At 44.2% G+C, this 17976-nt stretch overlaps 1 protein-coding gene across 1 annotated transcript in view; it reads left to right on the plus strand.

Moving 5' to 3' along the window:
- Positions 1-1033: 1033 nt before the first annotated feature.
- Positions 1034-17976, plus strand: part of LOC310835934 (vomeronasal type-2 receptor 26-like) — a gene marked incomplete at both ends in the record, with an annotated part of 28439 nt that continues 11496 nt past the window's right edge. The window contains 5 exons of the mRNA XM_083720889.1: positions 1034-1170; positions 2172-2463; positions 5577-6386; positions 9126-9338; positions 11349-11475. Of these exons, the coding sequence (XP_083577015.1) occupies positions 1034-1170; positions 2172-2463; positions 5577-6386; positions 9126-9338; positions 11349-11475 (1579 nt within the window). The remainder of the gene's footprint in view (positions 1171-2171; positions 2464-5576; positions 6387-9125; positions 9339-11348; positions 11476-17976) is intronic.

Below are 17976 nucleotides of genomic sequence, written 5' to 3' on the forward strand. Positions count from 1 at the left end.
ATATATGATCTTGGAATAGTTTTTTGTCCTTGTTTTTTTTTCTCTTTAGGTATATAAACTTTGTATATAAACTTTGTATACATGCTGAAAATTATATTATAATAAGCCTTGTGATGTAATATGATAATGTTTACTGATGTAACATAAGAATGTTAATAAATAAATAAATAAATAAAACTTTAGAAAAAGGAATGATTGAGCAAACCAGCAAGGACAATAACAGAAGGGTAATAACCTCACTCCTCAAATCTTCGTAAAGAGCGCAACCCAGAAGCACATGAGCCACCGACTCAATACTGCCATCTCCACATGGACATAACCGTTTTTCCAGTGGAATTGACTGGCTTTCCATAGGTATCAGAATGACCACTGTGGGCAGCCAGCTAAAGGACTGCATTGGCCTTTGGACTAAGCCGGTCATAGGATATTTCTTAAGTTCATGTCAAGCAAAGTTCAGGCAATACTGCCCCTCCCAACTGAAGAACTTTGGAGCTGCCTCTGTGATTTCTCACAAACATGTTTTTCTCCAGCTTTTCACTTGCCCCTCGAGTCATGCAAAGCCTACAGGATGCTGCAGAGGTGACTCTTAATCCCTTTATAATTATCAAAACCAGGGTGAATTATCAAAATCCCTCACCAAAGCTCAAAAGGTATTTTTTTGGCAATTACCTAAACATCAGAATCAAGGTCAGCATGAGATTATTGGTTACACTTGTGCACAGAATATATCCCATATCAGAAACAGATTTATACCAAGAGTTCGGGCAGGTAAAAGATTGGGGGGGGGTGGGATACCTGCTTGACGTTTAATGCCTCTGAAATCATAGCTGAACACCACCCACGTTGATAAAGTCACTGCAGCTTTGATCATACAAGAGTTTTTCGTTTCTTCTGATAAACTGGCACTGAAGAAGCGAGGAGATCAGGAGGCCAAACCAGAATGACCTCCCTGCTACTTCTGTTGCTGCTTCTGCTGCTAATACCCCATCGAGTCTGTGGACAAAGTGCCCTGAAGATAAAATGCCCCTTGAATATGATCAGGGAAGAAAATGAAGCCCTCAATTACTACCGGCCTGGATACTTCCTCATTAGTGGGATCGTATCACCTCAAAACTTTATTAAGCAACAGCCATACATCTTTTCCCAGTCCCCCTTATCCAAGTTTGATGGGTAAGTAATTCTTGGGCAATCACTCATAGCCAAGTAAGATTGTCTTCCATGAACAAGGCCTTAACGGTGTGTCCGTAAGTGACTGTGGAGGCCAATTCTGAATCCACACGTCCTTCCACACTGGGGACATAGGTTTCTGACTGGGGGTTGATCACGGTGAGGGTTTGCCAAATGGGCCTTCCTCTTAGCACGTTTCTCCCTTTCGTCCTGAGTTTAAAAGGCTTCAAAGTCCATGACACCTTTGGTAAAGCCAGTGTGGTGTAGTGGTTAAGAGTGGTAGATTTGTAATCTGGGGAACCGGGTTCGCGTCCCCGCTCCTCCACATGCAGCTGCTGGGTGACCTTGGGCCAGTCACACTTCTCTGAAGTCTCTCAGCGTCACTCACCTCACAGAGTGTTTGTTGTGGGGGAGGAAGGGAAAGGTGAATGTTAGCCGCTTTGAGACTCCTTCGGGTAGTGATAAAGCGGAATATCAAATCCAAACTCTTCTTCTTCTTCTCCAATAAGCAGGTGGCTGTTATACTTCTTCACCTGCACTCCTAAATACTCAGGAAATAACTGGTTTCACTTGTAAAGGGGAGACTCAGAGAAAGGGCACAAGAGGTCCTTCTGATCTCCTTTGGTTTCTTTCACTGAAGGTCTGTACTGTCCATAACTAGATTTTGATTTACAGCAAAATACTAAATTTGTCTACTGAAAAGTAAGTCCCATTGATTCAATAGTGGTTCCTGTTAGCTAAATGGAGTTGCAGCCTTTTCACCCTTCTAGAGTGAAGACTGAGCTCTGCTTTTCCACAAAGTGACATTTCTGCAGCCCTGACAACTGAAGCAACTGCAGTATTTCATATTCAAATGTTGTACTTTGAACTGCAGTGGAACAGACATCTCCCCATTGTTATTCTATAACGGACACACAGATTATTATTTGAGGGTCAAACAATGTTTGTTTTTAATAAATGGTGCAAAACATTTTGACGCTTCTTAATTGTTTGCTATTTTGCAGCTTGTCACCTATGTACTACTGGCACGTTTTGTCCTTCTTGTTCACAGTCCAGGAAATCAACCAGGATCCCAGGCTCTTACCCAACATCACCTTGGGCTATAACCTCTACGAAAACTATTTTGACGCACGGAGGACTTCCCATGCCATGCTCAAACTGCTTGCAGACGGAGAAAGCAATATTCCAAACTACAAATGTGGAAAACAGAATAAACTCCTGGCAATCCTTGAAGGAAGCAATTCTATAATCTCGATTGAGATTTCAACCATGTCAGGCATCTACAAAATCCCACAGGTATGAAGGTGGGGTATGGGTGGGCAGAGGAGAACTTCAGCTGCATAAAATTCCAGTTTTTCTCCCAAGGAGCGAAGGGCATCAGAAAGTATGAAAATCCAGAGGCTTTCTTCAATTCCCAGCCTCCATCAACCTAGTACCCTCCAGATGGTTCAAATTATCATAGAATCATAGAATCCTAGAGTTGGAAGAGACAACAAGGGCCATCGAGTCCAACCCCCTGCCAAGCAGGAAACACCATCAGAGCACTCCTGACATATGGTTGTCAAGGCTCTGCTTAAAGACCTCCAAAGAAGGAGACTCCACCACACTCCTGGGCAGCAAATTCCACTGTCGAACAGCTCTTACTGTCAGGAAGTTCTTCCTAATGTTTAGGTGGAATCTTCTTTCTTGTAGTTTGGATCCATTGCTCCGTGTCCGCTTCTCTGGAGCAGCAGAAAACAACCTTTCTCCCTCCTCTATGTGACATCCTTTTATATATTTGAACATGGCTATCCTATCCCCCCTTAACCTCCTCTTCTCCAGGCTAAACATGCCCAGCTCCCTTAGCCGTTCCTCGTAAGGCATCGTTTCCAGGCCTTTGACCATTTTGATTGCCCTCCTCTGGACACGTTCCAGTTTGTCAGTGTCCTTCTTGAACTGTGGTGCCCAGAACTGGACACAGTACTCCAGGTGAGGTCTGACCAGAGCAGAATACAGTGGCACTATTACTTCCCTTGATCTAGATGCTATACTCCTATTGATGCAGCCCAGAATTGCACTGGCTTTTTTAGCTGCCGCGTCACACTGTTGGCTCATGTCAAGTTTGTGGTCAACCAAGACTCCTAGATCCTTTTCACATGTACTGCTCTCAAGCCAGGTGTCACCCATCTTGTATTTGTGCCTCTCATTTTTTTTTTTTTGCCCAAGTGCAATACTTTACATTTCTAAATTAAAACTCCTAGCATCACCAGCCAACACAGTTAATTAGTAATCATTTTGGTTAATAAATGTTATTATAGACTGGGGGGGGGGTGTAAACTCTATAAATTAATAAAATCCAAGGATTTTGATTATTTGGGATGTGAAGGGAGAAATACAAGCTGCAGAGTATTTTCTGGACTAGCCTATGCAAAACGGCCTGGCTAAGCTAGGGACGCGTGCTGTGCTGGTGCTGTAGTCTAAACCACTGAGCCTATGACTTGCTGATCAGAAGGTCAGCGGTTCGAATCCCCACAACGGGGTGAGCTCCTGTTGTTCAGTCCCAGCTCCTGCCTACTTAGCAGTTCAAAATCACATCAAAATGCAAGTAGATCCATCTGGGATCCATCTTAGATTTCTCTTCTTTATTCATTTTATGTACAATCTTTACAACAGAAGACTTCACATCCAAGATAAAACAGTATATAACAAAACCTTGAGTCTCATATTTTCGTTTGTACTGATTCTTCTCAGATTCCCTTATTTTACTATTCCTTAATATTTGTCTTCTTCTTTTGGTTCCTCATCCTTAATCACTTAGGTCCCATATATATCTTTAACAATTTCTCAGTTAATGCCCTCACCCTTAAACCCTTTGCTTCCCTTCACCCATGAGCGATCTTCTTTACATACTGTTGTTGTTTTTTGTTGCTTTAACAGCCGTTTATATTTGTTGTTCCATATTTGTATTAATATCATCCTATAACCTTGTGCCCTTTAAGCTGTTGCGTATTAATTTTAGGATCCGAAGCCAACTCTTTTCATGTAATCCTTTACGCATTCCCACTCTTTATAAAAAAAAAAAATATTAGAACAGCCTCTGATTGATGCTGTTAACTTTGCCATCTCCACAAATTCACAAATTTTAGCTCGCCATTCTAGTAATTCTGGAATTTTGGTCTGGGATCCATCTTTGGGCAGGCTGACCGCAGAGCTGTGGACCGCAGAGTTGCCTGGGAGAGATGCCTTGGGCCCTCTTGAAATGTAATGCTGTAAGATCTGGACTCGCTCCATGCAGACTGAAGGTGTAAATAGGTGAATGAACCATATTTCTTAAAGCTACGACAGTCTCTGCCATGTCTTAATTGTCCGAAGGAGCTCAGACCCGGGGTGAGTGCCTGGAACCCCATGGGCTCTTGCTACTGGTCAGCAGAGATAGGGGGAGGCACCCAACTTTTGTAACAATTTTATTGATTGATTGATTGATTGATTGATTGATTTCGCAAGACGAAAACCCATAGGGAAATCTCCGGGACAGCGGGGAAGCGCAGCGCGTCTTCCCCACTGTCCTCGGACCTCCTCCGAAGGCTGGCGGTGGGGCGGAGAGGCCTTTTCCCCACGCCAGCCTTCGGATGGCTGTCCTGAAGACTTGCGGTGGGAGGAGGGTTTTCCTTCCCACCACCAACATTCGGAAGGCTGTTCTGAATGTTGGCGGTGGGGAGGAAAAACCCTCCTCCCACCGCAAGCCCCGGGAACAGAAGAGAAGCGCTGCGCGCCTTCCCTTCTGTTCCCGTACCTGTCCTGAAGGCTTGCGGTGGGGAGAAAAGCCCTTCTCCGCACCGCCAGCCTGGCAAGCGGTTTCCATAGGAACGCATTAATTGATTTTCAATGCATTCCTATGGGAAACCGTGCTTCGCAAGACGAAAAACTCGCAAGACGAAAAAACTTGCGGAACGAATTAATTTCGTCTTGCGAGGCACCACTGTACTGCCCCATACCTGGGAGTCACAGGGCGGTTCACAGAATAAAATCAAGATGTATAACCACAAAATACCTAATAAAAATAAAAACAACAGTCCAATAGTCCGCCCCCCCCCCGACAAAAAAAAACAACACATTTTAAAAGGGCATAGGATGTAACTAGGATCAACCAAAGGCCTGGTTAAAAAGGAACGTTTTTGCCTGGCACCTAAAGGTGTTCAATGAAGGCGCCAGGTGAACTTTCCTGGGGAGAGCATTCCACAGATGGGGAGCCACTGCAGAGAAGGTCCTGTTCTCGTGTTTCCACCCTCTGAACCTCTTGAATGGACTCAGAAGATGGGCCTCAGAAGATGATTTCATGGTCTGGGTAGGTTCAGATGGAAAGAGGCGGTCCTTGACGTATTGCGGTCTATTCCTTATCCTAAAACATTAATTCTTACTTTCCTCACCAGATCAGTTATGGCTCTGTTGCTCATCTTTTTGATGATAAAACCCAGTTCCCTTTTGTATACCGGATCGTCCCCAAAGAAGAAAATCAGTATCTGGGGGTTGTGAAGTTGCTCCTGCATTTTGGATGGACGTGGATTGGTCTCATTGCTCCAGACAATGAGAATGGTGAAAGGTTCTTGAGAGCCTTCACAGAGCTTACGACCAGTAACGGAATTTGCATTGCCTTATCAAAAAGAGTACATGAAAATAATCCACTTCAAATCCTCAGCCCGAGTGAACCATTTGCCATATGGAGACAATTCACTGTAATGGTTTACTACGAAACCACCCAAATGGGATGGATGCCAGTTAAGGCACTACAAGGAACACTTGAGAAAGAAATTGGGGCCAAAGTCTGGATCACTGCAGGTTCTCAGGACATCAACTTCAATTTGTCTTTCGATCTTGATTTCTTCCAGTACATCCATGGTTCTTTGTCCTTTTTAATGAAACCCCCACAAAGGACCAAACATGACTGCTATAAGCCACGTTCCTATCTCCTTGGGCAGTTTTGGCAGAATGCATACCATTGCTCATATTCAAAGCACGTGCTGGCCAAAAAAGGTCAGACAAGATGCACAGAGAAGGATAAACTGGAAACCTTGCCCAAAGAGGAGCAGGAGAGAGCCCTGTCTCAAGACAGCTACAGCACTTACTTCCATGTCCAAGTTGTGGCACACGCCTTAAATTCTATGTACTTATCTAGATCAAAGTGGATGTTGATGGTGGGTGGAGGAGAAAGGTTGGAACATCAAAGGCTGAAGCCATGGCAGGTATTCACTTGTGCATTTGCAAACTGCAATCCATTCTCTGAGCTATGGAATAAAATTTAATTTAATTGTCAGATGAAAAGTGTGCCCATTGTGGAGAAAATCCAATTAGTGAGTCTCGTGGTGGAGGTCAGCCCATTATTTTTGCACTGTGCTCCTTCTTCTTCTTCTTCTTCTTCTTCTTCTTCTTCTTCTTCTTCTTCTTCTTCTTCTTCTTCTGTGATTCCTCGTAGCCGAGTAAGATTGTCTTCTATAAACCCAGTATTAAAAGTGAGTCCGTAAGTGACTGTGGAGGCCAATTGTGAATGCACACATCCTTCCACAGTGAAGATATAGGTTTCCGGGCAGGAGTTGATCACGGTGAGGGTTTGCCAAGTGTGCCTTCATCTTAGCATACTTCTCCCTTTCCTCCTGAGTTCAAGCGTCTTCAAAGCCCATGACACCTTTGGTAAAGGCTGTTCTCCAATTGGAGTGCTCACAGGCCAGTGTTTCCCAGTTGTCAGTGTTTATACTACATTTTTTTAGGATTTGCTTTGAAAGAGTCTTTGAACCTCTTTTGTTGACCACCAACATTACGCTTTCCATTTTTAAGTGCGGAATAGTGCAGTTGCTTTGGAAGACAATACAGTGGTACCTCAGGTTAAGAACTTAATTCGTTCTGGGGGTCCGTTCTTAACCTGAAACTGTTCTTAACCTGAGGTTCCACTTCAGCTAATGGGGCATCCCATTGCCTCCGCGCTGGCGCCGCACGATTTCTGTTCTCATCCTGAAGCAAAGTTCTTAACCTGAGGTACTATTTCTGGGTTAGCGGAGTCTGTAACCTGAAGCATCGGTAACCCGAGGTACCACTGTAATCAGGCATCCGCACAACATGACCAGTCCAACGAAGTTGATGTTGAAGAATCATTGCTTCAACACGGGTGATCTATGCTTCTTCCAGTACACTGGCATTAGTTCACCTGTCTTCCCAGGTGATGTGTAAAATTTTTCGGAGACACTGTTGATGGAATCTTTCGAGGAGTTGGCGAAGGCGTTTATATCAGAAGGCTCCCCTGTATCTAGTGGTTTCTGTTACGATATGGATGCAATGCGACCGCGAGCAGCAGGTGGCTTGGAAGCAAAACATGATGGGAATGTTGGAACTGTTCCGTGGGAACAGAGGGAGGGTCTATTTTCAGTGCAAAGCACCGGAATTAGCTCAGAGTGTCATATGACCTGTACAGGAAGTACAGGAGGTGGAGTTTTCTCTCTCTCCTGATGGACTCTGATGAGAGCAGACGTGTTTTCTCTGTAATGCTGCAAAGACAGAAATAAAGGCATGTAAATACATTTCTGTCTCCCTCTCTTTCCCCCTACCTGGGAGGGAGAAAGAGCGGTGTGTTCTTCTCACGCTGAGGAGGATTGCCGATCATGACCTAGCCTGCATCTGCCGGGGAATGCAGACAGGGAGGTCACCAGGAGATCGTGCCGGGTGCCTGGAGAGTGGCCAATTTCTCCTGATATGGCAGATTTCCTTAGAGAGATCCAGCTTTCCTAACCAAAGCTGGATTCTCCTCATCCCCTCGCATCTCTGCTGGACATTGAAGTTGCCCACCAACTATTAAACACCTGGGACACAGGTTGAGCAGCCACAAAGGTCTCCTGGTCACAGTCTTCTCCACTATGGTGAGCTCCAGTGTGTTTTTATTTATTTACCTATATGGATGTATATTTAAGCATTCATATACAGCTCCTTGTGAGAAGACCACAGGGATGTTTATAATGTAAGGAAACAAGAAGACAGGAAAAAAAGGTCTTTTAAACTGCCACTCTTCTTTTAAAAAAAAAATTATTCAAAATTATAACAAGACATATTATCCAAAAACATATCATCCTTATCCCCCCCCCATTTTTCCGCCCTCCCCCCTCCCACACAGAACCCACCCACCCCCCACCCCCTGACTTCCCTCAGTTCCAGTCTTTGGTTTCTCTAATAATGCTGTTTTCTGCATGTTACAAAGTTGTATAGAACCTCAAACTATTTATCTGATTATTATCAGTAAAAAAATTGTGAATGTTTATTCAAAACCTGCCAAGGAGTCCAGTTCGCTTTGTTGCGTCTTCAAATACTTTGTAAAAGGTTCCTATTCATCCTTAAAGTCACAGTTATCCTTGTCCCGTAGCTTATATCTCAATTTTGCCAGTTCTGCATAATCCATCAATTTTTCTTGCCATGATTCTTTAGCTGGGGTTTCTTCAGTCTTCCATCCTTGTGCTATCAGAACTCTCGCGACCGTTGTCGCATACATGAAGATGTTTTTCAACTTTTTGGCAGGTCTTTCCCTACAATCCCCAACAAAAATGCCTCGGGTTTTTTAACAATGTTAAATGGAACATTTTCTTCAATTCGTTGTATATCATTTCCCAAAATTTTTTAATTACCTTACAATCCCACCACATATGATAAAATGTTCCCTCCTTTTCCTTACACTTCCAACTGCCACTCTTCCTTGATGGGCACCGTATTCGTTCTCCACTTTTGTGCCAATAAGATTCTAGCTGCAATAGTGGCATATAATAATTTTTTGTTTGTTTGTGTTTCAGGGACTTTCATTGTCACCATTCGCAAAAGGAATGCCTTGGGTTTTGGGGGGAAGGTTTTTTCAAATAGCTTTTTTAATTCATTGTCGATTACTTCCCAGAATTCCCTGGTTGCTTTACAGGATCACCTCATGTAGTTTCATATTTTCTCTGCCATTCCAGCTCCACCCTTTCTTAAGGGCAATCCAGTTTCCAAATACTTCCATGGGCAGCCTGCGTTTGGATGAGAACGGGCAGCTGCCAGCCAACTATGATATTGAGAACTGGGTACTGCTTCCCAATAAATCTCGTGTTAGAGTGAAAATTGGGAGTATAGAGAGAAAGGCATTCACCATTAACCCGGAAGACATTGTGTGGCCCCAAAGCTTTAACAAGGTACAGAACACTTTATCCTACATGCCATCAGTTATGGGCTAATAACGTGCTTAATAACTCACATAGTATTTCAGCTGCAATCCTTTGCACGTTTAAGGTAGAGGTAAAGGGACCCCTGACCATTAGGTCCAGTCGCGACCGACTCTGGGGTTGCGGCGCTCATCTCGCTTTACTGGCTGAGGGAGCCGGCGTACAGCTTCTGGGTCATGTGGCCAGCATGACTAAGCCGCTTCTGGCGAACCAGAGCAGCACACGCAAACACCGTTTACCTTCCCGCCGGAGCAGTACCCATGTATCTTCTTGCACTTTGACGTGCTTTCAAACTGCTAGGTTGGCAGGAGCAGGGACCAAGCAACGGGAGTTCACCCCATCATGGGGATTTGAACCGCCAACCTTCTGATCGGCAAGTCCTAGGCTCTGTGGTTTAACCCACAGCGCCACCCGCGTCCCTCTTTGCACGTTTACCAGGGAGTAAATCCCATTCAATACAATGCAGGAGTTGGAACTTTTTTAATAATAATAATAATAATAATAATAATAATAATAGTGTTCTGGAAGCTACCAGCATGAGTTTAACCAAACTGCGGGAGGCACTGGAAGACAGAAGTGCCTGGCGTGCTCTGGTCCATGGGGTCACGAAGAGTCGGACACGACTAAACGACTAAACAACAACAACAATAACAACAACAACAATAATTCAGGAAACATTTTTTAAGTTAGTGTCTCCAGTTGTTGTTATGGTTGGACACGGGTGGTGCTGTGGTCCAAACCACTGAGCCTTTTGAGCTTCCATTGCACTGTCCCAGATCCTGCCAACCTATCAGTTTGAAAGCACACCAGTGCAAGTAGATAAATAAGTACTGCAGTGATGGGAAGGTAAACGGTGTTTCCGTGTGCTGCTCTGGTTTCACCAGAAGCGGCTTAGTCATGCTGGCCACATGACCCAGAAAGCTGTCTGTGGACAAACGCTGGCTCCCTCGGCCTGAAAGCGAGATGAGCACTGCTCCCCATAGTCAAATTTGACTGGACTTAACCATCCAGGGGTCCTTTGCCATTTTTTTACCTTGTGGTTGGTTGCTGCAATAAACAACTATTTTACTTTTAAAAGACAACTGAAGGTGGCCCTGTTTAGGGAAGTTCTTTTTTTTTTTAATGATATTTATTCAAAATTTAAAAAGAGGAAAAAAAATACAAGAAAAAACAAAAATACAACAACAAAACAACAGAAAACAGAAAAAAGAATAACAAAAAAAAATACAAATCCAAATTACATCCTTTCATTTACTTATTTCTTGGACCTCCTCACACCTCCCTTTTTGTATTCTATCTTAATTCATTATTTCAGCAAATTCTTCCCATACTTCACAATTTTTATTTAAATAATTTGTCTTAACAATCTGTCTCTCTTTTTTTTTTTCCGTTAACTCAACATATCCTTTCCAACTTTTACTATATTCTATTATTCAATTTACGGTTGATTTATTTATCCTTGTCTTACCTTAAGAACCATAAAATTTCAAAATTTAAACCATATTTATGCATACCTCCTTTAGGGAAGTTTTTAATGTCTGATGCTGTATCGTTTTTATATTCGCTTGGAAGCCGCCCAGAGTGGCTGGGGAAACCCAGCCAGATGGGCGGGGTATAAATAATAAATTGTTGTTGTTTTTGTTTTTGTTGTTGTTGTTGTTGTTGTTCATCAGTGCGTTTTGTTGTTGTTTGTAATTACTTTCCTTTTAGGATTGTTATTTTGCTATTGTTTTTTTGCAGTGCATTTTGAGTTTTCTAATGTATATAAAAGAGGAATATAAATGTCAAACAAACAAGAAAACACACCAAAGAGTTTTTCTCATCACGATTTCCTTCCTGCATCAAATTTGCTTCTTGGGGGGGGGGGGGTGTTCCCAGCCAGTGGAACTAAAGATTCTGTTGGGTCCTATAAACGAATTCCATTGTCACAAATACTCCTAACAATTTACCTTTGGTGCTCCTTTTTCTCCTTATGGCTAGACCGTGCCGCGCTCCAGGTGTACAGAAAGCTGTCGTCCCGGCTATGCCAAGGTGGTACAAGAAGGACAACCATTCTGCTGCTATGCTTGCGCTCTGTGTGTGGAAGGGACCATCTCCACTCAGGAAGGTGGGTGGTTGAAACAGAGAGCACATTCCTTGGGAGAGGATAAGTAGGTTGATGATTCACTCAGACACACTTTCTGTGAAGATTCCAAAGACATATTTTCCAGGGAGTTGAAAGAAATGGTATTATCTAGGGGATAAGGGTTCATCAATAAAGACCTGGTTATGTTTAGAATGATACCGCATAGGGAAATGTTCCCTGATACCAAGATGAGGGATTCTATGGAGTGCAGATAGAGAGAAGTGATAAGAATAATGATCTGTTGTGACCTTGACGGAAGCATACAATAGACGAGCCTTCTTGTGTTTTGGCTCATATTCCTCTCTTCTTCTTTTTTCTTTTCCCCCTTTTTTTTCTCCCCCCCCCCTTCTTCTTTGCTTTTTCTTTTTTCATTTTTCTTTCCCATAATGGCTTATGTTCTGTGCCATGTATTTTGATATTTTTTGTGGGGTTTTTTAGCTTTTTCCATTATTATTATTATTATTATTATTATTAAGGATTTTACTTTTGTAGTTACAGATAGGTAGCCGTGTTGGTCTGCCATGGTCAAAACAAAAAAAATTCCTTCCAGTAGCACCTTAAAGACCAACTAAGTAAGTTCTTGGTATGAGCTTTCGTGTGCATGCACATCTGAAGAAGTGTGCATGCACACGAAAGCTCATACCAAGAACTAACTTAGTTGGTCTTTAAGGTGCTACTGGAAGGAATTTTTTTTGTTTTTACTTTTGTAATTTTGGTTGTTTATATTTCTCTGTTTTTGTTTAAAGCAAAATAAAAGTATAAGAAAGAAAGAAAGAAAGAAAGAAAGAAAGAAAGGAAGGAAGGAAGGAAGGAAGGAAGGAAGGAAGGAAGGGCATTGAAGATGTGATCCCTGTGCTACAGAAAGGGGAAGGGGGAGAGGGCTGATCCTGCACTGCCCAAAATGCCTTACTTTAGCTATTTTAAACTGATTCAAGAACCCCACCAAAAAGCAAGCAAGCAAATGAATTCATATATATTAACAAAAAGTTACTGACAAACGGGAAATAGTAAATATTTAAAACAGCGAAAGCATTATAAGGGAGAAAATAAATTCTGTGAAAGTGATTATAATGTAATAGATGAAAAATTACAACGGGGCTACTGTGAACACTACATGGAAGAAATATATAATGATTTTGTCTTAAGAAATCATACATTAGAAGTATTGGTGGAGAAAGGAAAAATATAGGTAAATAAAAAGAATTTACTGGATGCCAAAATCCAGGTTTGGGGAAAGTATTCTTTGGTGAGAGAATCCCAGTGGAGACTTAAAATATGCAGCAAAGTAAAACATGTTAATAGAGGCTTTTGGACCTTTAAAATATGCCCTTCTGGGTTCTTCCAAAATTTCCCACTTCCCCTAGCGCAGCTAAGACCATGTGTTTGGTAAGTTAAAAATTATTTACTTACAGATGCTTCAAAGGTCAGATTCATGTGCTTTTACATACAGCATTCAGACAGCACAGGCAGCAAAACTTAGTCTTTCTCCAAAGTGGTGGATGTTCCTAAATTATTTGTATAGGAACACAGGGATGGCTTAAAACAAACAAAAAACCATGCAGTGAGCTTGGAGCAACAAGCTCAGACCTCTTTACATGCTGGAGTTCACATAGTAGACTGAAGGAAACAATAGACTAGCCTTCCTCCCAATTTGAGGGAGAGCGACCTAGCAAAGCCTAGAAGGACAGCTTAATCTATGGCATTAACCCCTTCATGCATCAATTGGACTTAAGCATTTTGGTTAAGTCTAAACTGGTTATCCAGGGACGCAGGTGGCGCTGTGGGTTAAACCACAGAGCCTAGGACTTGCCAATCAGAAGGTCAGCGGTTCGAATCCCTGCGACGGGGTGAGCTCCAGTTGTTCGGTCCCTGCTCCTGCCAACCTAGCAGTTCGAAAGCACGTCAAAGTGCAAGTAGATAATAGGTACCGCTCTGGCGGTAAGGTAAATGGCATTTTTGTGCGCTGCTCTGGTTCGCCAGAAGCGGCTTAGTCATGCTGGCCACATGACCTGGAAGCTGTATAAGGTCGGCCAATAAAGCGAGATGAGCGCCGCAACCCCAGAGTCGGTCACGACTGGACCTAATGGTCAGGGGTCCCTTTACCTTTACCTTTAAACTGGTTATCCTACCAAAAAAAAAAAAGTTTAAAATTAGAAAGCAATTCTTCTTCTAACCAATTCCCTCCAATCCAGCTAATAGAAACATTGCTGGAATTATAGAATAAATACATAAATGTAAAGAGGCACACCCAGCATCTGGCAAAAGCTGTACAACGAAGAGGCCAGACATATCTCTCAGGGGAATTCCCTGCCTCTCAGCTTTACCTATAGTGTTCTTTGCAGTTCTGAAGTGAGAAAAACCTTGTGCACCACCTCTATCTCCACTAAGGGAAGGCAAGATTCAAGGGTAAACATTAAAAGAGAAAATAACAGATCAACTGCTGCCCCTCTCTAAAACACCTTCTTGTTTCCTGACCACTCCTGCATCAATATTATTTTTGCAAGTCTATTGGTTACGGATACCTATCTTTCTCTCTTCCTCAGATGCAAACCATTGTACCCTGTGTCCAGAGGATCAATATCCAAACAAAGGCCGAGATCAATGTGTCCCAAAGATCATCACCTTTCTGGCTTATGAAGAACATTTGGGGATCATCTTGGCTTCCATCTCCCTTCTCTTGTCTTTAGCCACAGGCATTGTGTTAGGAATCTTCATTAAATACCAAGAAACTCCCATAGTCAAAGCCAACAACCAGGCCCTCTCCAGCATCCTCCTCATCTCCCTCCTGCTTTCCTTTTTGTCCTCCTTCCTCTTCATCGGCCAGCCAAGGAAGGTGACCTGCCTTCTAAGACAAATGGTCTTCAGCATCATCTTCTCGGCTGCCATCTCTTCTGTGTTGGCAAAAACTATCACTGTGGTGCTGGCCTTCCTGGCCACCAAGCCAGGGAACAGAGTGGGGAAATTGCTGGGGAAGAATCTGGCCAACTCCATTGTCATTTCCTGTTCTCTTGTCCAAGTTGCCATCTGCATCATCTGGCTGGGAATCTCTTCACCATTTCCAGAGTCTGACATGCATTCCCAGCCCGGAGAGATCATCCTGCAATGCAATGAAGGGTCTGTTGCCATGTTTTATGCTGCCCTCAGCTACATGGGCTTCCTGGCCTCCATCTGCTCCATGGTGGCTTTCCTAGCCAGGAACCTGCCTGGAGCCTTCAATGAAGCCAAGCTGATCACCTTCAGCATGCTGGTCTTCTGCAGTGTTTGGGTGTCCTTTGTGCCCTCCTACCTGAGCACAAAGGGGAAATACATGGTGGCCGTGCAGATCTTCTCTATCTTGGCCTCCAGTGCTGGGCTTCTGGGCTGCATCTTCATTCCAAAGTGCTACATAATTATACTGAGGCCTGATCTGAACACAAAGGAACATCTAAAGACAAAAACTGAAGATGGCGTCTGATTCTTTTAAATATCCTTTTAAACTTTGAAAATGGATCTCCAGCAAAATAGCTATGTGGAGATAGGTGCTTAGATGTGAATCTCTCTTCCGTCCCTATAAGTCATGAATGGTGATAATGTATTCATAATGACTTTGGGTCAGGGACTGGATACATATGAACGGTGGTAGAAACCAGCTGGGGAGCTCCCGAGGAAAGAAGGCTCAGAGCCCAGGGATTGGTGGTGGGACGACGACGAGTGGTCACAGGGAAGAAGAAGAAGAAGAAGAAGAAGAAGAAGAAGAAGAAGAAGAAGAAGAAGAAGAAGAAGAAGAGGAGGAGTTTGGATTTGATATCCCGCCTTTCACTCCCTTTAAGGAGTCTCAAAGCGGCTAACATTCTCCTTTCCCTTCCTCCCCCACAACAAACACTCTGTGAGGTGAGTGGGGCTGAGAGACTTCAAAGAAGTGTGACTGGCCCCAGCAGCTGCATGTGGAGGAGCGGAGACGCGAACCCGGTTCACCAGATTATGAGTCCACCGCTCTTAACCACTACACCACACTGGCTCTCAGTAGAGAAGACTGGGAGGAGGAGGTGTTGGAAGCTGAAGAGCTAACAAGGCTTAGTGAGCTGGGAGTGTTGGTGGCAGAGAGAAATCCAGAAACAGAAGCTGAATCAGGAGAGAAGTGAGGCCAATAGGCGGAGATGAGTCAGGCTGGTGAAGAGTCAAGGGTGTCTCTCCATCCTGCTGCGACAAGTTCCCCTCCCCTCTGGTCTCCCAGAACCAGAAGAGGAATGACGTGGGAGGAGCAAAGGCAGACACGCAGACACAGTCTCCGATTGCTTGGGTGTGGAGGAGAGGACTTAAACAGCTGTTGGAAGGTGGGGACCTTCAGTCTCTGCAACTGTACAAGATGTACAGAAAAAGAGTCGCTGTGCTCATTAGATGTGACGCTCCTGTGAAGATCCTGTTTCATTTAATAAAGAGTTAACTCCACTTAGTTCATGTGATGTACTGCTGGCTCGCTCCTGACACTCTGCTGTGGCCACTCATCCCTTGTGCATAATGAGTTCTTTCATCACAGGCAGGTTGCAATAAAATACCTACGCAACCACACTATTCTTAGTAGTCTTTATGCAAGTACAGTGGTACCTCGGATTAAGAACTTAATTCATTCTGGCGGTCCGTTCTTAACCTGAAACTGTTCTTAACCTGAGGTACCACTTTAGCTAATGGGGCCTTCCGCTGCCGCCACACTGCCACCGTGCAATTTCTGTTCTCATACTGAAGCAAAGTTCTTAACCCAAAGTACTATTCAATTCAGAATCCTTTATTAGGCATAGCACACCACACAATGACAAACAACATATACAAACTGTATAAAATACGGGTACAGCAAACACAATTTATCCTAATCCTATTCTTAACTCCCAGAAATTAATCAATGTACATGAATAGGTAAAGGTAAAGGTAAAGGTACCCCTGCCCGTACGGGCCAGTCTTGACAGACTCTGGGGTTGTGCGCCCATCTCACTTAAGAGGCCAGGGGCCAGCGCTGTCCGGAGACACTTCCGGGTCACGTGGCCAGCGTGACAAAGCTGCATCTGGCGAGCCAGAGCTGCACACGGAAACGCCGTTTACCTTCCCGCTGGTAAGCGGTCCCTATTTATCTACTTGCACCTGGAGGTGCTTTCGAACTGCTAGGTTGGCAGGCGCTGGGACCGAGCAGCGGGAGCGCACCCCGCTGCAGGGATTCGAACCGCCGACCTTTCAGTCGGCAAGTCCTAGGCGCTGAGGCTTTAACCCACAGCGCCACCTGCGTCCCTCCTGCGTACATGAATAATATAATACAATTTAATATAAAATAATAATACAACACAGCAACGTCACCTACCATTAAAAAACACTAAGCCTCTTTATCATGGCCCATTCTTTCATCATGGACAGCTCTTAAAAATTCGGCCACTATTATAGTAATTTGAAAATAGTATAAGTACTATTTCTGGGTTAGTGGAAATGTCTGTAAACCGAGGTACCACTGTAATGCTGTCCCAGAGAGCAAAAGTTCAATTCAGAGATGATTCTGGCATCATAGCATTCAATTGAGCCATGGTCCAGCTCTGAGGGCCTTCTGGTGGTTCCCTCACTGCGAGGTTGCAGGGAACCAGGCAGAGGGCCTTCTCAGTAGTGGCGCCCGCCCTGTGGAATGCCCTGGGAGGGAACCTGGGCTTGGGTATAGGGGATATATATTTTATTTTGAGGGTCTCCGACCCACTTCTAATAGGGCAGCCGTCCAGGAACACCCTGCACCTCCCCACCCTGAATGTAGAACAAGACTCCTTGAGCTGCAATCATCAATATGGAATCTTTGCTGCACGCATTGGCAGCCGGTACTCTTGCTCGCTTTGCTGTGGGTTTGTGAGGAGGAAAGTCTGAGTGCCCCTGGCCCCAAGCCTTGAGGAGCTGCATCTTGGGGGTGGTCTACATGCAGGAGAGCTTCTCAGTCTGATTGAGAGTAAAGGAGGGAAGTCTTGTGAGCCTAGGCTTGTCCACTCAGAAGATATATGGAGTACAAATGGCCTTCGTTTCCAGCTCTTACTGAGGCATGGCTTCGCCAAAGCAGCCTCACTAGTCTAATGCCCGCAGGCTGTCTGGCCAGAGTGGTGCATGCTGTAGTTATCTCTTGCTTGGACTACTACAATGTGCTCTACCTGGGGCTACCTTTGAAGGTGACCCAGAAACAGCAACTAATCCAGAATGTGGCAGCTAGACTGGTGACTGGGAGCGGCCGCCGAGACCACATAACACCGGTCTTGAAAGACCTACACTGGCTCCCAGTACATTTCCGAGCATAATTGAAAGTGTTGGTGCTGACCTTTAAAGCCCTAAAGGGCCTCGGTCCAGTATACCTGAAGGAGCGTCTCCACCTCCATCGTTCTGCCCAGACACTGAGGTCCAGCGCTGAGGGCCTTCTGGCGGTTCCCTCGCTACGAGAAGCCAAGTTACAGGGAACCAGACAGAGGGCCTTCTCGGTTGTGGCACCCGTCCTGT

The sequence above is a fragment of the Podarcis gaigeae genome (assembly GCF_964106915.1).
Source record: "Podarcis gaigeae genome assembly, chromosome: 2".
Classification (NCBI taxonomy): Eukaryota; Metazoa; Chordata; class Lepidosauria; order Squamata; family Lacertidae; genus Podarcis; species Podarcis gaigeae.